This window comes from Nipponia nippon, unplaced genomic scaffold, assembly GCF_047370975.1.
Source record: "Nipponia nippon isolate SJK-2023a ecotype South Korea unplaced genomic scaffold, ASM4737097v1 scaffold_9, whole genome shotgun sequence".
NCBI classification, from domain to species: domain Eukaryota; kingdom Metazoa; phylum Chordata; class Aves; order Pelecaniformes; family Threskiornithidae; genus Nipponia; species Nipponia nippon.
Genome location: NW_028262413.1, coordinates 38,772,943 through 38,795,422, shown reverse-complemented (window position 1 = coordinate 38,795,422; position 22,480 = coordinate 38,772,943). Strand labels below are relative to the sequence as shown.

General features: G+C 37.9%; 1 protein-coding gene across 9 annotated transcripts in view; it reads right to left on the bottom strand.

Moving 5' to 3' along the window:
- Positions 1 to 22,480, bottom strand: part of ADAMTSL3 (ADAMTS like 3) — a 202,607-nt gene that overhangs the window by 137,358 nt on the left and 42,769 nt on the right. For 7 of the 9 annotated variants that reach the window (XR_015701245.1, XM_087743289.1, XM_087743291.1 and 4 more), the window contains one exon: positions 19,994 to 20,113. The exons of the other annotated variants lie outside the window; for them this stretch is intronic. Coding sequence is in view for 6 of the 7 variants with exons in the window: in XM_087743289.1 (XP_087599415.1) it covers positions 19,994 to 20,113 (120 nt within the window). In the remaining variant the exon portion in view is untranslated. The remainder of the gene's footprint in view (positions 1 to 19,993; positions 20,114 to 22,480) is intronic. 9 annotated transcript variants of the gene reach the window in all.

Here is a 22,480-nt window from a genome sequence, read left to right as displayed (position 1 = left end):
CAAATGACCTTATCTACAATGTGAAGATTTCTAAGGTTGTGCAGAGGAGCTCTGCTACTTGTGTCAAGCGGATCATCCCTTTTTTCTCTGGAAGGGTGAATGTTGCACATGCCAGTAAGTTTCTGAGTCAGTTAAACGATAACCAATGTAAGTATTTCCAGTAAAAAATCACAAATGTTATTTTAACAACTATAAGGATATATTAAAGCATTAAGAGTGGTAAAAAATGTTTATTTTCATAAGATTCTCTGCTTGGCAGAAACGTTCAATACCAAAAATCACTCCCCATAACTAGTTAGAACTATATGAGGGCAGATGACTGGCAACATCTCTAAGATAAACAGAAGGCTTTTGCTTCTATACTTCTGTGTTAATTTTATCTTATTTACGATTTTAGGCCAAAATACTGCTGGGTAAAGTGGAAGTAATGACTCGGGCACAGGACATACCTGTCTGGTCATTCTGCATGAATGCCTAACACTATCCCCCTGCACAGTGATACGAAGGACCCCTTCCACCTCAGAAAACCTGTTCAAAATTTATCTCCAAAGAAAGAACAGAAAGCCTTTTTCTATGAAACAAAACCATTGTCCATTGTCAAGCGAGTTTGTCTCAGTAAAAGTATTTGAGTAGTTTTACTCGCTCTCCACAAAAAGTCTGGTACAGCTGACAAACAGTTAAGCTTTAATGCCTCCCAGCTATTAGCTGTCTCCCTCCCACCTGAAGCCTGGTGCTTAACTGCACATTAGAGAGACAAAAACAGGTCTGGAGACTCTCTGGATAAAAACCCTAGGCTTAAGGGAAACATGCAATTCAAACATTCAATACATGAGGGCAGAAGATTTAAAATACAGAGCTTATAACTGATATAGACCTTTCATGCTACCAGCCAGATCCTTCAAAAACTATAACGTGTAAAATACAGAGTCTAAGTGCACTGGGAACCAGCAGTGCCACACTCTTCTTCAGCATGAATCCAGTCTCAGAGGCAGAATTGAGTTAAAATGGATCTACATGCAATCCCCTGCTTTTCTAGAATCCTAAGGGCACAATCCTCTAATCACTACACACATTAAAGTCTCAGTGCAACAGCCTGCAACATGTGAGCTATAAAATATCACATCTTTATGTAAAGAAAAAGAAAACTGTTTCATGATTTAAAATGAGACTCATTGAAGTCAGTAGAAGAATTCCCACAGTGAAATCCCAATGCTTTTGCTTTCAATAGTTTTGGACCAGATCTTTAAACAGAAAACATAAGGCCAGACAAAAGAACAGAGATGGACAAAAGGAGGGAGGCAGGTAGATCTGCCATAATATCATGCTTAATGACAACTGGGATTAAATTTTAATACATTATGCATATTCTCATATACCTTCCCCTTTTTATGACTTACCTATTTTTGCATCTCATGTGTGACCTTTAAAGAGTAAAACAGATCATTTGCTTCATCAGCAACAATGATCTTTCAACATGGTGCCCAAGAATTTACCAATCAGGAGGTTCAGAAGTTGAGTTTCATTAACATTTCCTATTCCGTACAGGCAATAACAGAAGGTAATTGATACCTTCACTTGTCACACAAAAAATAAATGGTTTCAAGCAATTTTCATTTAAGAAAATATATCCTCTGGACAATACTTAAAACAGCAGGAACCATCCTAGTGTAAGCATATAAACCTATACAGTTACAGTGCTATTGCCAAACCAACTTGAATAGTATCTGGATGCATATGCATTACTGCGCATTGGCAAAAAACGGCTGGAAATTTTCTTCATCTCTGCCTGTCATCTATGAAATGTTGGGTTAATGGAAGGAATTTTATTTTAAACAAAGAGGTTAATAACTATAAAGGTTGCTAAGAAAAATTATTGTAGCAAGGAAAAAAAATCTGAACAAACAATGCATAAATACTTCAGCAAGTAATAGAGGCTAGGAATGTTCCTGAATCTACTGTTAATTTCATATATTAGCTACTAAAGATTTATTAAAGCACACAAAATAACCTATGCACAAACTAGCTGAACGTCACAGAGATACCACTCCTGTCTGCCAATGTGTTAAACAACTCAAATACGCGTGCATGACCAGCATGGCATGTTTTTTCCCACAACTGGTACTCCAAAAAAATGCTGTTCTGGAATGGACGTCCTGAGGCTCCAAATACAGACTTGCAGCAGCATCACATTTCTAGAAATGATTGTGCATCATAATGAAACACATCAGTTTGTTCCTTCTCTCAATACTCCTGGCTGGGTGGCTACTTCAGAATCTTACTTACAAGATGGCTAGAAACCCTAATTCTAATTTCCATAGTAAGATTAACTGAAGGCTGATACACTTATTGGTGTGCCCACAGCATCTTTAAGTACTACTACTTCTTTCTAGCCTCATGCAGTGACAGGCACCAATCACATGTCATCAACACCTGTCTTCAGCCAGTATAAAAGAAACCTGTTATAAAATAAGCTGTCCATTCCCTAATCACACTGATAAATATTCTCTGCATCTGTTTTTTTCTGAATGTTATTTTCCGTATTATACCTTAGCAGTACCGGTAAGTTAGAACCAAGTGCTACATTGCCTGGTTCCCAGTTGAGCTCCAAGAAGTTGTTTTTGCTGGTGGTCCCTATGTGCATGACAATGCACTTTGTTTTATTGCTCCCATCTTCAAGGTCATCCAGTTATTACCGTATTGTTCTCACACTCATCTGTGTTGACAGTTCCTCCCAATTTTATCTTATCATGGAGTGTAACAAGCCCAATCTTAATCTTTTTTTGTCCCACTCATTAATGAAAACATTAAGCAGTTCTAGTCCCAGAGTGACTCTGTGCATAACCTTTCTCTAGGCCAGTATTCCTCTTTCAGTACAGTCAGTTATTATCTTCCTCTCCCATTCAATATTCATTTCCCACTTCACACACCAGACCACATCTCCTCTAAGTTAATTTCCAGTACGTCGTTATATCAAATGGCTTTACCAAAGCCCAGATAAATGAGGTTTCTCTATTCCCCTTATTTAAGGAAAAAAACTGATCAAAGAAAGGTATAAAATGAGTTAGGATAGGTTTGATCTTCCAGATAAATCAGTTTTCTTCAGTTTTCCATTTACCTTTATGCTATTAATTATTCCTTCCTCAAAAAGCATTCCAAAGCATTATATACTTAAGATCAGACAGACACGCTCAGAGTTTCCTGGCTCTTTCCCTTCTATACATTTCAGTACTACATTAGCTATTCCCTAGCCACTTGGTACCACCCTTGTTTTGATAGACTTGTTAAAAATTCCTGCTATCAGAGCTATGATTTCATGTGCAGCTCTTTCAAAGTTCTATAAGAAATTCTTCTCAAATCCCCCCAATGAGACTGCATTGAAGCCCTATGAGTTTTGCCGCCTTCTTGAATTATAGTAAATAATCATCAACTCCTGAAAACAAGAGTACATGTCATATCCTGGTAGAATTCCATTTACAGAGCGGTTTACATGATTGCTAGTAGCATTGTTTCATTTAAAAATAAATACATATTCCTTAATAAACAAGATAGTGTTTTCACTTCAAAATAACAGCGTCTTCATAAATGTGTGCAATGAATACAAAGGGGCATACATAAATGCTTTCTGTCATTGCAGGGACAAACTATTTAGATCTAGAAACTTTATATGCATATTGCATTGCATAACACATTTACCAAAGAAGCTACATAGGGAATTGTGTACGGAAGAGTAAAACCTTCTGTTCCTGGCACTAATAGTTCATACTCAAAGTATAATATGTTATAAAATCTTATACTAAATGGTCTTTAATAGATAAAGTGTTGACAATAACCATAGGTTTCTTCTAGAAAGTGTACAGCTGTTTTAACATGATTATTAAATTCCAACCAAGAACCAAGCGCATCCTTCATTTTCAGTCTGAAGTACTCCTCCAACTAAATCTACACTATTTATGTAAACTAATATCTACTCCATATGGTTTAACTTAATTCACATAATCTCTTACTGCATAGATAACAGGGACATAAGCAAGTTTGGTCTGCATTACAAGCACAGGATCAGACCCCAAACATGTAAAAGCTTATGAAAACACCTAGCAGTCTTAGGTTTAAAGTTGTCAGTTAGAGGGCTCCCCCCCGCCCCATTTCCAAGCCCACTATTTTTTTGTTTGTTTGTTTATTTTCATCAGATTATACTAGTTTTAAATTAACAGATAGCAATGTGAGACTGGGCAATATGTTACTGTAAAAATCACACAAGACTGTGGGGCTAACACCAGGTTATGCCTTAACATAATTTTTGGTTTAGGTGGCCACTTTGTTGTTCTAAATATGCATCATTTATAGTCTAGAAAAAGTGAAAGTTATCCTAGTAGAAAAGCAGTTGTCTTTGAGATTGGGAAGACCCATTAGGCTACCTGAGTGCTTGGAGACTTGCCTGTGAAAGCATGTGACACAGTCTATCTGGACAGAAGAGCAGAAGGGAAGGGCTAAAATCAAAACAGACAACTAAATATTTCTGTCTTGCTAATATTATCACAGAATGGACAGTCGACACTGTTTGTTTTTTTTATGATCTCAACCTCTTAAGCTTCAGTTGCACCACCTGCACATATACCTGCACCACACATACAAGTTTATAACAAAATTTTGTTGACATGCCCACCAGCTAAACAGCAATTAGTGACACTGTCTTGCAGACAAATCAGCTTTCTCCTTGTCAGCTGCAGTCATTTCAGATCTGCCCTTCCCACCTCCAAATCTAAACCTCTACCAAAGTGCAGCTGTAAAAGTCATCTCTCCTCCCACTCTAGGTCCACCTCCTCCTAGACTCTGTTGGTCTCATGCCAAATCATATTCAAGTACCTTGTCTTCACCTACAAGATCTTGCATAGTAATAAATACTATAGAAATAACCACAATGTGCTGAGGAAATATCAAGCGAGTCCTTTTTAAAAAACAGAGGAATAAGACCTTACATTACACCCCTTTCCATCAATTACAGCCCTGTCACATTTCACACACTACGCCCTCCTTCACTTAACACTCGCTTGCCACAATCCTGTGACTTACACACAGGCAGTTTCACTGGCTCCCCTCTGCTCCAGCAACCTACAGGAAAGATGCAGATCGGAGAGAGAAGACCATAGTGCTGCAGAACAGAAAGGGGTCGTATGCAGAACAGCATAGCCCCACACAGAGCCACTTCAGCAAACTCTCTCCCAGCTGCAGCCTTGCAGCATGGTCTGGTCCCAGTCACATACACTGATTTGCCACAGTATAGACACACAGACTATATCCTTTTCTGGGCTGCAATGCAAAACATATGCAATGCTCACCTTATATTGGGACACAAAAAGGCAATGCAAAGGTAGAGGGACTTGCAAGCATACTATCTGATTAGTGTAGTTACAGGACTGCAAACAGCAATCACCTTCAGCTCATTTTTTTTGACCTAGCGTTGCCACGTTCAGAGCTGTTGTAAGCAGGTGGCTCTCCACTGATCCTTCCCTGCAACTTTGTTGGGCTTGTCTAGCAATACATTTAATTACAGTTTAGAGATTAGACAGTCAGAAGATTAACTAAACCCTAAAAAAAAAACCCCAAAAAAACCCCACCAAACAGGCCTTCTGAGACATAAATCTTGCCAGTATGGTTCCATACAGCACAAGTCCAGATTCCTGAATAGTTTATGATTCTGTAAAATCTTCACTGTAAAAGACTGCATATACTTAAAATTTGTAAAGGTAGCAGCTTAAGTTATTTCTAGTCAGCTCATAAAAATCTGTCTTTAGCACTTTTTTCCTAAGAAAAAAGAAAGAAACCCAGACATACTCTAAGCTTAGTGAAAAGATAAGATTCTGGATATAATACCAATATGACTTCACCCTCTATTTTGTAAGGGTTCAAAACAATACTAGATGAAAGTTTATATATAAGCGTAAGGGATCTGCCAAAATGAAAGTGAAAACCCAGCAAATTATATTTCAGACACCTTGACGTATTATGCACCACGCATGCTGTCAGCTTCACTGTCCTTTCCTTTGCTGTAGGCCGAATGCTTGAATACCAATCTTATTAAACTACAACTCTGAATTTATCCACTATATATAACATTCCAGATGTTGTACCAGCTGGGAACAGGCCCTTAGGCCATCTTTGGTTGATCTCTTAGTCGCTTTCCAGCTTTTGCCAGGCATTCATCCAAAAATATGAAGGAAAGTGCTAAAAACAGATGTCAGAGTTAATGGGTTTTTTTCTTCATGGTAGGAAATACAGAAATCTTGCACCCTACACCTATTCTATGAAATATGAATGTTGTCAACAAACCGTAAGTTAATTTTAAATTAAATCATAACGTAGCAAAGTTAATTCATACGCTATTTTTCTGACAACAGGCCAGCCTCCATCAGTCTGTTCTTTGAAAATATTACACCGTCATTTGGATTTTTTCATTAAGTTGGAAAATCTTCTGATGTCGTCAATCTGCAAAAATGGTTTCAAGTCCCTCATTTAAGAAAAAGTAATACTTAAAATGTAAACTAGACTGATTGCAATTCATGGTAAGCTTTATGACAACGTTGGAGTAATGGGACTTATTAAATCAGTATACATCTGAGCTATGAAAGAGAAAGACCTGTTGGCCCCATCATATTACACAAATGATTTCAACTTCCACTCACTGCAATATGAACAGGAGATGTTCAGATCTTCCCAAGAGGTGCTCTCTCTTTGGGGTCTTACAGGAGTTTAAGCATGGAATTTCAAAGAACAGGGCTGGAAACGAGGCCCTGATCCTGCCAACACTTTTGCACATGTGCATCTTTACTTATGTGGGTAGTTCACTGACGTAGATGGGAGTCCTCACAAGAATTAAGTTATGCATGTGCACAAGTGTTTGGGCCCTAGACTGTAAGGTCTGTGCAAGAGAGGTCATCTATCCTATCTGCTCTAGACAGCGTTCCAAATTTTCTGTCCGCACTCACCAAAATATTAACAAACATATGTAGAACCAATTCTCAGAAAGACTTCATGGTGTTGCCAGCAAAACCTCCCTTCAGTATGCAGGACCTTCGTCTCTCATATAGCAAAGTACAGGAGATCATTTCAATTACAATTATATCTTAGCAGGATGGTAATCTCTTTTGACACTTTAAAGACACCCTTTTTAAAATTAAGTTTTGGGCAATAGTCTTCATTAAAAGGAAGTCGCTTAACTGCACAGAAAAAGGACTATTTGTAAGAAATATTTTCACCCTCCTTTTCTTTGCCTCACATTCATTAGAATGCAAAGCTGAAAATATGAGAAAAACAGACTACCCTATAGCCTCAGTACTGAAGGAGCAGGAGAAGAATGAACATTAACTGGCAAGTACATTGTAAAGTATAAAAATATCTGCAAAAAGAACAAAATCTTTTTCAAATTGAATGAAAAGAGCAGGGCAAGTTTAAAACTTAGCCCTAGTACTTAAATAAGATACTTAGGATATAATTCTGATTCATACATTAGAATGCAATATTACCGTAACGCAAGTAGTTACCACTGAAGCCAGCACTCAAAGGTGGTAAAATTTCATGGTTTATAGTCTGATATTTGAACGTATTTTACATCACCTGTTAGTAACATAAAAAAAATTCAAGCCAAAGTACTGCATTTCGTGTAAGTAAAATTGGTGCATTGTAATATCTTAAGTTTTTTCAAATGGTATTTTGCCATGATATGTTGTATTGATGTTATGAGGCATTATATAAGCTGTCTGAAAGAGCATAGCTTGTTTCTTCAGATTTATGCCATATAAAACCCTAACATTTAGATAAATGAAGATCATTGACCTATATGCTACACATTTAAGCAAATGTGCATATTTTTAGCAATGACGGGGCATGAGAGTGGAGTAGTAAACCACATTTTCTCGGTATTTTGTGACATGATTTGAGTACAATATAACTAATGAAATTGATCAAATATTTTAAAAACAGAATTCATTTCAGCATTCATGATGTGTGAATAGGTTTGCTTGTGTAAGTCATAGAAAATTGTGATCCTCACCAGATCTGCCAGCGGTTAGTTCAAATTAACAAAGTTTAGCACACAGCAAGTCTTCGCACATCTTTGACACCAGATTTGAAAACACTGAACTCGTCTCTCTGCAGAATACTGAGGCTGCAATGATGCTTGTGCTTTGTAGCATCTGTCCCATTTTCCAGTAGTGCCTTAGTCTAACACTCTACAGTATTTCTTCTGGGGTACCTGAATCCAATCTCCCTGAAATCAATGGCAAATCTCTTTTGCATTAAAAAAAACGAAGGCCTGATCCAAAGTCTATTGAAATTACTATGATTTTTGGACCAAAGCCTAAATAATCAGGTAAAGGAGAACCTATCGTCTTGTATTTGCAACTGCAACCATCTCCGAAGGGTTATTTTAAAAGCTACAAAAACATCCCATATCATAGAGCAGCATATTACTACTAATTTGTCTCACCCATGTGCAAATACTCTAGTCTGCTTCATGAACCTGCAAATTGGCTAAAGGTTTGGTACCTTTTTTAAAGTCCTTTTTCTCCTCTGCAACATGAAATTGTTAACTGAATAAAGGCTTATACCATCAAAGCACTAAAATACTTTATCTTATAGCATGATAACACAAACAAAAAAAACCTTATTAGCAATAAGATATTTTTATAAAGCTAGATTACACAGACTCAACTGGCAAGAGGTCAAGTTCAATAGTCTCAGAGTATTAAAAGAAGTCCAGATTGTTTCCAGTTCTCAGAGGTCTGACTGCCACTCCTTCTAGACCAAGAATCAGCTTAACAGTTGCCTGTCTATAGGAAACTGGGGGGGGAGGAAAAAAAAAAAAAAACAAAACCAAAACAAAACAGAGAATTGAAAAGGAATGTTTGATATGCCAATCATTCCACAAAATGCGAGACCTACAATTTGTGTCAAGTACACTAAAGTACTGAAGGCTAATGTTCAAGTACTGCATTAGTCTTTACCAAAGACCACACTAAACACTCAACCAAAGCGTTGAGCACCTTCAACCATTGCCTCAAATCACATGCAAGCATTTATTTCTGTAAATAGTTTCAGACATGTAAAAGGACCTATTGACATTCCCAGGAGATGCTGCATACTGGAAGTTGCACCCAAAGCTTCAGTGGTTTCTTGAGGATAATGGTTTAAAGAGGTTAGAATATCAGCAATATTTTTTAGGCTATGGCCCAATCAGAAAAGCAAGTAACTTCCATACATAAAACAGAGGGAGGAGAAAAAAAATCACTGAGCTTTCATAACATGAAAGACTGAATAACAAATTCCATATACATTTTTTTGTTATTTTAATACAAAATACTCTCCCAGTTCTGTTACTGAAAACCATGGTCATCCTCTGTACTCTTAAGTCAAGTGCTGATAAGCCTCCAAGGCTGGGCTCAGCAACAGTGCTGGTGGGAAGCTACACGTGCAACCTGACACTTGAAACACACCGCACCACGATGCTTAATCAGGGATTACATCTACTTCTATCTCTGAAATCTGCATGCACTCCTTTTCTTTATTTTTTTAAAGCCCAACTGATTCTGAAGATATTATTTCTTATATTATTGCTTCTATCTAGCATTGTTCTGATCCTGAAGCTCAATCAATCATTCTTACCCATCCTATGACCTGCCCTGCAAATCAGTTCTGCTTTCTGTAACAAAAACAGTGAATAACGACATTTTCCTCTGTTCAGAGATGTTTGTCCTTCTTTCTTTTCATCAATCATTACCTTATCAGTCTCTTAACGTAACCAAGTAACAAGGGCATAACTCCCCTTTGCAAACTGAGACAGTTGTTTATAAAACAGCATAAAGATTTAGCATCCAGTCACTAAAGTAGAAGAGCTCCTGCCCTTCCTGGCCATGCTGCAGCTGGATCACTTGACTACATCACATAAACACACTTTTATTGAATTAGATATCAGAAAAGACAGTTGCTGAAAGCTGGGAAATAGAAAAAACAGTCCCCTTATTTTGTCATTATATCAACAGCACATTACTAATGTGTGTTGTGAAGCCTGGTACAGTTTGTTTCACATTAGGAGCATTAAAATGCTTCAGATCTTACAGTATCACAACCTGTAACACTTTCTAAGCTCTGAAAATAATAAATGCAGCTGTCAGCAGTGATCATCTCAAGAACCTACATTTACCATTTTTGCTGTTGTTGCCAAAATTGGTAATTAATGTAAGTAATTTTCTTTCTTGTGAGCAAATAGCTTTTGAAGTCTAATAGTCAGTAGGAATAAATTAGATTTACTGGCAGCGCTGGCAGTTATTTTAAAATAGTGTGAAGTGAAATAACTGTTTGAAGTGGTAAAGAGATTGTTCTTTAACTGTCCCAAGGCTGGTTCATTACACAAGTGCTAATGATATCAAGCACCATTTTAACTATTCCTAGAAACAAAGCCAAGATATGCAGATTTCTAAGAGAAGGCTTTTCACTGCGTCTTCCACATTACTGGCATGCAAATTGGAAGAGATTTGAGTTCAAGTATATCTCCACTAAAAAGGTCGTTGTGACATCCAACCTGTACTATAAATCTGTTTTCCATGCTGGACAGGCCCGAAAGGATGACTGGCAAGGACCTGAGGGATGTTATCCACATACTCCACAATGTAAATCCCATTTAAATTACCCACTGCCTAACAAAATAATAGAATGATATCAGAAACACCTTACATAAAACGATCTATTTTATCAAGCAAGCATTTTACCCAGCATTATTTCAGAGCCAGCATAAACTGACATTTCTTTTATTTTTGCACTAAGGCTTTCCATGTTAACAGAGAGAAGCTGCTATAAACTCTCATGGGTCTTTTAATGTTATCTGTTGCAGAAGCAGCACAGAAGAAAAAAAAAATTCATCACATTTATCCTTCATGAAAAAATCAGTAATACAACGATTTTATTTTCTCATTTGTGCAAAACTTAACAGTTCTGAACAGCTTGAGAAGTTCAATAAATTTACCTATATTCTTGAAAAACTAAATACAAGCTGTTTTGGTCTTGACTGAGACCAGTGAAAAGATGTAGATCTTTGATTAATTGATTAATTCACTATTGGGCTTTATCAGCCTAAAACATCCTCTCTTCCATGTACAATCTGAAGAATGGCTTTCCAGTTCCAAGCACTGTGTTTCCTACAGCACTTGAAATGTATCTTTTTGATTTAGAAGCACTTCTTTACTGTATCTCAGTGAACTCTTATGGATAGATGCTAGCAGTGGTGCGTCAGAGCTGTGTAAGCATGGGATCATTTCTGCTAGCTCCAGACCTTTCAGTCTTAATTTAGAAGTCTGAAGCTAAGCCTTTATCAATGTCAAAATTCTTGGATAAGTACATGTGCCAACTGCTGGGGGTGCACTGGGGGCATGAGGAGGTCAGTGGTAAATTCCCATTACATAGTATCAATCTCTCATGATTTAATCATTGTTCTCCAGTAAAGAATGTCAAATGAATGTCTAGTCTGTATATTGTTAATTTATTTCATCAGGTGTCTTGTTACTAGTTCAATGTAGCAGAATTGAGTTAAAGACTTTACGGTAGAATATTTGCCCAAGTACACATCCTCCTGTCTGCTTCTAGGGGAAAAAAAAGAAGGCTTTAAATCTATTGCTAGGACCTGAAAAATTTATTTGGGAAAACTCTGAACTGAAAACCCTCAGAACATGAAACACTGAACGTAAGTTAAAAAAAAATTCAATCTTTTATGAAGAATGTGCATGGCAGAGACACTATAAAAACAAGGCACTTTAATATTAAAGTTTTCTGTTTTGATATAGACCAACCCTAAACTGAATAAACATGTAACTGTGGCCCCAAAGATATGTCCAAGAAAAAAGGAAGAAAATAAGTATATCAGAAAGTAATGTGTTTTAACAATTAAGTTCTATTTTCCATTAGTAGAAAAGATACTCCTGATTATTTCTCATTCAGTCCCTACAAATAGATTCTAATCTGAATCTTTCTACTCAAGTCAGTGGTCTCAGTCACATACTGCGTCCAAGCTGCTCTCAACACCACTCCAAACAGGGGTATAGAGCAAAGCTTTATGCATCCCTGTGTAGTCTTTTATCATCCATTAGAGCAGCCTCAGTATCTGTCCAGCATCCAGTGGACCAAGAACAACAGAAACACCTGAAAGTTTATGTCCATTCTCCTTTCTTCCTTGAGAAGTCAGTTTGAAGGAGGAACTTGCAAATAAGGGGCTGCTTCTGCTACCTGGGAATCCTCCGCCAGCTGCTGAGGCCAGTATTATCACAGCCACAGAAGGACTAAGTATCCAGGCCAATGAGTTTTACCACAGAATTTTGTGGAATAGGATTACAGCCTCATAGCAGGTATTTGATCCTAACTGAAATGATATAAAATGTGTTTTCTGCAGAAATTGCAGTATTACAGATTCCCTGTGAGGGCACTTATCCTGCACGAGGTGAAGACCTACTGGCTTCTGCAAGCACAATTTACACGTAGAGACCTTTGGCAGGGCTGGGACTAATGCAGTATTACATACAGAACAAATCAGTCTGTAGTTCTTAGTGCACAAAGTGTACCGCACGCAGCACTTCCACTGTTTTCTCTGAACAACAAAACCCCGAGCTTAAAATGTTAGCTGGTGCTTTTAAAAGTGCCAGTTCCCTACTCAGTTTGCCAATAAACAAAAGTATGTTAAAACAGGTTTCAGTTCACTAAGCAATCTGTCATGCACAAGAATATATCACTAATGATATAATTACTTGTGCATATGCTAGTCACACACTTCCAGCAAGCAATTAGCCTAAACAAAAGTATTGTTTGAATAGGATCATGCCTACTGACTTACGCAGTACCAGTCTCTGTAAGAGTAGTTTTGCCTGAAATTGTAAGTGGTTTTCATTTGATCTTAATCCCTGCCTCCTTGCCCTGCCTCCCACTCCAAATCAGAAACATTTCACTTGATTACGGAGCTAATTTCCTTATCCAAGTAATATTTTTAAAAAAATAAATCTCAAAAATAGAGGTCCAAATTAAATCTGCGAACAGAAAATAAAGGTATAAAAAAAACAAGCACAAGAATTGAAAATATTAGGGAGCACCTAACTTCATCTTCAGTTAAATTTCCATGAAAGCACCAAATGATGCATTTTATCTTCACACAGCCTTACAAACACATGGCTCTAAACTCTTTGAACATGATTTAAAACTCCTTATTAAGATCTGTAGGATTAGTACGGAGTATCACAAACCTGACCTCAATTTGTTACTCACACAAGATGTCCCAGTTAAGAGAATGGAACTACTTACAGGATTCATCAGTGGAATTTGTGTTATTATAATATCGGCACATTGGCTGGGTAAGGACTGCAAGATCAGTCCCTTACTCAGCTGAAGAGGAATGTTTCTAACAATACTGAAATTCAGGTAGCCAAGTATTAGCAGTTGCACCTCTGGTGCTTAGACAAAATTATGTCTATCAGCTCACTCTCAGAACACACAAATGAAACCGTTGGGAGTGTTTGTTGGTGGAAGGTTTGCATTGTAGAAAAACACCTGAAATAGTTTATGCCCACTTGAGAACAGCTTGTTTAATTCCAAAAAAAATCTTTACATGAAGAGCTAGACATTGAGATTCAAGATGTTAAGGCTTTTTAATAGTTCTAAATGCTTCTTCAGGGTATCAACAAAATGTCGTGTCACAGTATAACACAAGTTTTTGGCTCCTTCTCAAAAGGAGAGTGTTTGAGCTTTATGTACTCGGGTAGCAGGCGTGCCACTAACTACAAATCTTACTCCCTTCTCAGGATTAGAGCTTGTCTTCACTGATGTGTTAATTTGAAATAAGTTTGTCCTTCACATGACTCATCTCCAAGCCCAAAAATTTCTAGCTCCATGTCACTGGTGGTTTACATGCAAACTAGTTGGCAATGGAATAAAAAGGTTCAGACTAGGAGCAGAAGCCAGCAAGCAGCTGATACTCAAATCCAGGCAGTGACTCACATACAGTTCCACAGGCAGCCCAGGGAGGATGGCAGCCATCAGCAGGTGGAGTGGGGAAAGCAGGTGAGAAATTGGGAAAAAATGGCTGTCAGCCCAGCTGGATCCATAAGAAAACTTCTGTCCACATAATGGTTTACTTTATATGATATGAAAAACTTACACAACAAACACAAACATTTAATTCTGGCTGACTACAAAGGTGGAATAATAGGTTCCATCAGTTTATTTCTACATTAGTTTTTGAAGTCACCCAGATTGCGGCTTCCACTGCCTTTTTTTTTAATTAACACTTCAAATACCATGCTGCTTCTCCCCCAAAAAAGCAGAAACCAAGCCAGAGTACGTCTCTTCATGGAGGACAAGGCATATATCAGAATATTTACTCTCCCAATTTTGGCATTCACTTTACAGCAGACTTTTCTAGCAAACCCAAAGAAAGCCTGGTTATTAAAAAAACTGTAACAGCCTCAGCTTGTGTATTAGAACTTGCACATCTAGTTCAAAACAGACTCACTGGTTTCTATCTTACCTCACATAGCTAAACACTCACAAGTCCGAAAGTGCAGATTTTCATTATTTTAATTGCTTGCTGGGTGGTTTCAAGATGCCCGTATTTACCACTCCTCCTGACTGCATTTTTTAAAAAATAATTCGTTTAGAAACACTACGTTTCTTTGCCAAGATTGGACTGCTTAGTGCTGTATGTCTAATTCCAGAATCAGGGTGTCCTTGTTATGAGTTTAAACTGGTAAACATAAAATTTAGAAGGACCAAGGTCAGCTAGAAAGCTAACTGGTCAAGCATACATTTTCTCACTTAGAAGAAGATAACCTTTTTTTCTTTCCTTTTTCCCCCCGCAAGAGCTGTCTCTTTCAGCCAGCCAATCAAAGTGGAAAGGTACTTCAAACATATTCAGCCCAACCAAGTTTTCACTGCTGTCCTTGTTGGTGGTCCGTCATATGGAATGGTTTTAATACTTGGAAGCAATACCTTAAGTGTCAGAAAACAAGAACATTTTATTTCTGCAAGAAAGCTTTCCAGTACTACTAGTATTCTGGAAAAGAAAAAAATTCCTTGTAATAGATTAAAAGGTGAAAAGCCAAAAGAAATCAGAAAGAAAATTAGGAAACTATTCCTTATGGCAAGGTTCAACTTATATCTCAAAGTTGGGGGAAGGGCTATTACTTATATGTTTACTTTAAAACTCATTCAAGAATGATAGGAGAGGGTCATATTTTTTTCAGTCTCAAATTTCTAATGGCAAATGAAGTCTTTGGCTATGCATCAAAATCTATTTGGTACTAAGTTAGATTTAAATTACATTGACTCAGTAGAATTTTAGAAATGCAGTATGCAATGCACTGATGCAAGACATAGCTTGCTGAACAATTGCAGGAGCTATAAGAAAATGCTCAATGTAAACATTTCTACATCTCTGTTCTTTGGGAGCCCTCTAAATGTTTGCTTTGAATCACTGTTGGTCTTTTCATTTTGGTTGTGGTTTTTTTTTGGTTTTGTTTTTGTTTTTTTTCCCTGAAGACAAAGCAGTAAATATGTCAAAACTATACCGCACCATTCTGTCCAGATATCACCTCAGTGAAGGTGGCAGTATCTAATCAGGCCTTATAAGGTATTTTCTTCTATAATCATAAAGGGGGTAAAAAAAGATATATTCACCAAATTTTGAAAATATCTAGCCAAAGAATTTCATCTGCATGTAATTCTTAAGGACACACATAGCAACTGAATATGCAAAGGGGTTAGTGCAATCCTGTACAAAAATCCTGCACAGTCCTGCCAGATTAAACCAGAACAAAATGTACTATCTTGCACGTACAACATGAATCCATATGTAATTGTGCTGGGCTAGAATAGAGTACAGTGTGTTCCCATTAATATTTACTCATCTTCCATTTCAAACTGTAAGCTCCTCTTTTCAGATAGCAAATACTTTTGAATATTTAAGTAACAGCTAGTTCTATTTTACTGAGATTACTTACTAACAAAGGAATGAATGATCCTGATTAAACTGGCTCTCTGCTTGAAAAATATCACACACAACAGCCAAAGAAAACCCCTTTGAAACATTCCTGTGTTTGGAGGATGTAAGAAAACTAATCTTGGATCATGACGACGATGATGATGCTATATAAAAATAATATCCATCTGTCCCAACAAACTTGAAATTTTATTGGCCTGGATAAGAGGAACAGTGCAAGGGAGGAAGGGCACACTTGGGAAGATATGGAAGGATCACTTTTCCTGCAAGGGTCTCGACATCTTGTTGGCTAGCCAAAAGAACAGAGGTTGTGACCCACCCTCTTCTCTCACCCCCGTGCCACAGTCTTAGGAACCTCTCATCCTTTTTGCCATGGATACAGATGGAGGTATGATCTTCACAGCAGATCAGATAAGACTGATCTCTTGTTTTGTTGTGGTCAAGTGCACCAGGTTATTTCACTTCTCCAATTATCAAGTAAATTAATGTTAACTTAGGATGTACAGGAACACCAGGACTCTGTAGGGATGCCCACAGGACACAATTCTGGTGTTCAAGGAAAAGGAAGGAATGTATTTCCCACAGGCCAGCACCCCTTCACAGTGGGGCAGGATAGAAAGTGAATTGCTAAAATTAAATTAAGGTGTGTGAGAAGATGCTACTGCATATTTTTTTTATTATGTGGCAACCTTCCTGTACTGATTCCATTTCCGTGTTGGATACATTAGGTAATTAAAAATGGCCTTTCAAGGTACATACATTCCTCTCTTTTTATTCACCTGCATATCCTTATCACAACTACCATATATCAAGCCTATCCATACCAGCTTACAAAAATTCAAGAAATTATCAAATGAAGGATTTTCACCCTCCGGTTTAAGACTTCCTTCCATTCATAGAGTAAATGTCATACAAAAGAGTAGAATGAAACACTGAAAACAAGAAAAATTCAAGTTTTCTGGCTCAGTTTGACCACATGATAAAATTGAGTTTTGTATGAACATTTCAGCAAAAGCATAAGTAAATTATAACTGTATATTAAAATCCTATGATTAATGTCCTAGAAAGTTAAGGAGAATAATCTTTCTGTTTACCGAAGAATTCCTGGATTACTTGCAGGAAGGTAAACTAGAGATATAGATCAGTTCCCATCTGTATTCAGTGTATTTATATTTTTTCATAAATAATGCTTAAGGACTGAATTTCCTTTCAAAATAAACTACTGCTAATACAGTTGCTTTTATTTTCAACATTCTGATATTTTAGCACCATTTTTAGTTTCAACAATTCAAACTTAATTTCATACCGCTCACTAAGTGTCTGGGAAGAGCAGGTTTCAAAGCTGAATCACATTTGTGAAAGAACAGAAGTTGACCATATCCCAGACCCAACTCAGATCCCAATACAATAAATGGAAAACTTTCCATCAAACGGAACTGAGCTTGGACCTGGCTTCTGTATAGAGCTACAGTGGTATTTGAGGCTTGGGGGCAGGGGGATTCATTTTCATAGAATGATCATAGAATCAAAGAATGCTTTAGGAAGGAAGGAACCTTTAAAAGTCATCTAGTCCAACCCGCCTGCAATGGGCAGGGACATCTTCAACTAGATGGGTGGTGGCAAACGGCTCTTTTTCAAACTGGCAACCCGTCGCAAGTGGGGTCCCCCAGGGATCAATATCAGGCCCAATGCTATTCAATATCTTCATAAGCGATCTGGATAACGGGATCAAGTGTAGCCTGATGAAGTTTGCAGATGACACCAAACTGAGTGGGGAAGTAGACACACTGGAAGGGAGAGCCATCCGGCAGGAAGTTCTGGATAGGCTGGAAGAGTGGGCTAACAAGAACCTTATGAAGTTTAACAATGACAAGTGTAAGGTCTCACACCTGGGAAAACATAATCCAGGAGTGAAGCTCAGACTGGGATCCACCTGGCTAGAAAGCAGCTCTGTGGAAAGGGACCTGGGGATCCTGGTGGACCGGAAGCTCAGTATGAGTGTTCCAATGTTTCACCACCCTCATCGTGAAAAATTTTTTCCTCACGTTCAGTCTAAATCTACCATCCTGTAGTGTAAAACCATTACCCCTTGTCCTATTGCAGCAGGTCTTGCTAAAAAGACTGTCCCCATCTTTCTTGTAGGCTCCCTTGAAGTATTGAAAGGCTGCAATAAGGTCTCCCCGCAGCCTTCTCTTCTCCAGGCTGAACAGCCCCAGCTCTTTCAGCATCTCCTCATAGCAGAGGTGTTCCAGCCCTCTGATCATTTTTGTGGCCTCCTCTGGACCCGCTCCAACACGTCCATGTCCTTCCTTCCTGTGCTGAGGACCCCAGAGCTGGACGCAGTGCTCCAGGTGGGGTCTCACCAGAGCAGAGCAGAGGGGCAGAATCACCTCCCTCGACCACCGGCCATGCTTCTTTTGATGCAGCCCAGGATATGGTTGGCTTTCTGGGCTGCGAGAGCACATTGCCAGCTCATGTCCAGCTTTTCATCTACCAGTAGCCCCAAGTCCTCCTCCTCAGGGCTGCTCTCAATCCCTTCATCCCCCAGCCTGTATTGATACTGGGATTTTATTTGGTTTTTAATCAGCTATGCTATTCACATGGTCCAAACAGTCTATTCAAAGACTCAGACTATCCCTCTGTTATATTTATCTTCTCTAAAATGTGCTCCATTTAATGGAAACTATTTTGATCAAAGTGAATAACTTTTACAGTGTTTTTCAACTACTGTCTTTAAATGCAGCCTGAGTTGCAGCTGCATTTTACTATCCTGTAAGTTATTGCTTTCCCAGGTGTTTGGTGCAGGGGTCATCTTATCTAAGTACCTTTTCTGTTGATAATCAAGACTCTCTAGGGTAGCAAAAGTATGAATTATTGTAAACATATTTAAACTAGATTCAAATAATTTACAGTAGCTCAGCATGCTTTCTATTGCATCTTTTCTGCTGCCTTTTGTCTTGCCAAAAAGATACTCAGTCTAAAGCTTTAACAGACTCATCTCAGTTCTTTTCTCTTTAGAGTAGTGATGAGCAAACTATTTTTCTCAAAAAAGCAGCTCCAGCGAGGAGACCATCTTTCAAAAGAAAGCTGCCAATCACTTGACAGAACCATACCTTGTGACTGCAGGGCAAGTTTGGCTCTTCTCTCACTTTTACACGGAGTGTTTCCTAACAAATTCCCTCCTCTTACATTAAGAAGTGTACTGTAAATGTCTATGAATGTAATTCAGACAGTTTTGATGTGAAGTTCAACTGACTTCTGGAACACATTTTGTTATGAGTAAATTTCCACAGCATGCCACACATTTCCTAGGTTTACTTTAGATCTTTTGCCAAGATTAACAGCATTTCTTTCATGTTGCTTTCTTTACATTTATATCTATATTCCATGTTTAACATAATGTTTCTACGGGTCTGGAGAAAGCATTAAAGATCTTTAACTTTAAAATACATAATTTGTTGCTTTCTAAACACTCTGCTTCATCCATTATTACACTTTGCATTTGTTTCTTTATAATTCACTCAACCTTCCCTTCTGAAAACTTCATGAACTAACAAAACGTGCTGACTTTTCACAAGCTAGGAAATGCAAGATCTGACTTATACTAATTTGTCCATGAAATTGAACAATTTAGGATAGGTCAAACAATTCACAGAAAGGACAACCACCTCTACTTCTACACATTTTACAGAACTAACTATAAACATCTATTAACACATCACTAAAACAGTGCTGCTTTTGTCTCTACTACATCCTATTAATATTTTCCATAAATGGTTTTGATCTATTATTTCTACAATTAAGTGCCTTAATTTTCATTTCATATAGTGGGTTATCATTCAACTTGCTATAAATTTGATGTGCCTTCGAAAGGTAACACACACTTCGTATCTTAATTTGTTTCACAGTAGTCTGTACCTCAGAGTTAGATGCATGTGACAATCTCTATCATTTTACACATGGCATACTGACCTGGTCATCATAACGGTAAGTGAGGAATTGTTCCCCCGTGGTATCCTCAAGAAAACTCCCCTGTGGAGAAAGTGCAAACTCAGGCAAGAAGTATGCACCTTGGGATTGCTCTGCTCTTGTCTGTAAGAGATTCAGAAAGGTCACATTACAGCTACTCCAAAACACAAGTCAAAATTTTAAAAAACTCTATGCATATAATTATAAAGACTAGACACAAACTACTGGAAAAAAAAGTGATGTGTTTTCAGGCACTTTATTTCTGGGTGGATACTTTGCTACAGAGGTCTGCGACGAGGATATATCAATTGCTTACAGGGGTCCAAAACCAAATAAGATACCTCAATAGCAGAATCATCTATTAAACAAAAAGATACCATCTCTGACTTATCAACCACCACTGCTGAAAGACACTGTGAAAACCAACATTAAGCTACACTTTCTTCTTCCTTATACACTTCACTAGACAGTTACTGGCTACAGCAGATAATGGGCTTTTGGTTAAATACAGTATATCTGTTCTTACAGGAAGATACAAAGAACATCTTGAGAGCTCATCTAGTCCAGCCTCCTCAAAGTAGGGTAACCTGTGAAACCATGACATGGCAAATTGCCTTCCTATCCTGCAGGAAGTTATTACTGCAAAAAAGAAATCAGACGGGAGAGGGGAATGACCGGAGTGAACACCAGGCAGCGGTCCATATTAGTTCTGTGTGCTATTCACGACTGGTGAAGAGCATTCAAGAACAGACTGGGAGAGGAAGAAGGGCCCATTTCGAGCTACATAGAAGCTAATTCTATCAGAATCAGAGTCAATACCTCCAACCAGGCTGTCTGACACCTGAGCCCTTATTAGACAAATGGCTTTTGCTTAGCAGATCTATGCATGTCCACTAATCATAACACACCTGAAACATGCTAGACATGCTGAACACATGCTGGCTGAATATCCTGTCATTGCACTGTAGGTCTAAAGCATCCTAGATACATAGCAAATGCACTGCACAGGCTGTTATGTCCTTACTCCTACTACATTGTAACTCTACACTGAGAAGCTAATCAGTTTGCTTAATAGAGAAAATAAGCAATCATCTTTTGAATGCAGAATATTGAGTCCAGCTGTGGTAGGAAGAGAGTGGAAAGGGCAAGGAGATGAAAATTACCTTCCAAAAGGTGGAAACCTTTCAGGGAAGAAAACAAGGCCTGAAACGTACAAGTTACTGCTGGACATTTCCCAATGAGTCAACTTAATAAATGGGGTTTAATTAAAGTGTTTGCTATATTTTGCATATACATAGTAATTTTACATGAAACCTAGCAGTTGCCATCGACCAGTTTCCAGACGGTTGGCTAGAACTGTATCAAATATAGGTGTATAATCTCAGTGCCAGGTAACTACAGATTTCAAAAGTAATCTACACAACTTAACCAGTTTGTGATGGAAAAGGAAGGCAAGGCCTTCTGCAGTTTCTCTCTCACAGTAAGTTCACTTTCTGAAGCTCACAACCTATCTCATAAAAAGCAGATGTCGTGTCATTCGCAGTATGGGTCTGGAGAAGCTTACGTTGCTTTTGCTTGCTCTGTTCTGCAAAGAAGAAGCTGTCAGCTTCTCAGACTGTAAACCCCATCATTTGTGACAGCATTAGATTAACGTACTTGTTTTAAATCAAGCAATCCTCATATAAACTAGAAATAGCTTGCAAAGGACATGTCTAGACTAGGGTAAAAGGTCATATTTTAGCATGCAAGACTGAACAAGATTTTAAAGAGGATTTTTTCATCAGGCCTGCATAAGAGTAATTTATGTTCACATCATGTTATTATGACATTTCTATAAAGCCTATTATAGCAGTGGTCTAACTTGTACACTTTAGCCAACTGACTTTATTTATGCAGAATTAAAGAGTAAAATATGGAGAATAAATCTACATTTGATAACAATAATTTCCCCATGAAGCAACCAAGAGAGGTCCACAGTTATTCTTCATGCTGAATCCAAGCTGGCTGCAGCCAATGCAAACCTTGACATGTTAAGTATAACCCAGACATGAAAGTGGCTGACATTATCTGGCATTTCTCCCCACTGGTTTCAATGGGCTATCGATAGATCCTACGTGAGGGAATATGGCAATGATGTAATCCTATGATTTCAGCACAGGACTAATGGATAAGAGATAAGCATTCCAAATCTTGAGTGGCCTGGGTTAAAGTACTTAACATTTCTACTTCAGTTTCCCAAGGTGTAAAACAATTACAACACCAACTGACCTATATTAATGGTGTATTGTAAAGTTTAGTTTATATTTGTAAAATACTTTGGAAAAGAAGAGTGTTAAGTGCTAGCTATTTATAACAATATTTTTGAAAGAGCTGCCTAATTTACGGACAGAAGAGAATCCAAATTACTCCACCACACTTGTTAGATAAATGTATATATCACACTGTTGCCTAATTTTCCATAAACAAACTTGTCAGTAGGATATGTAACTA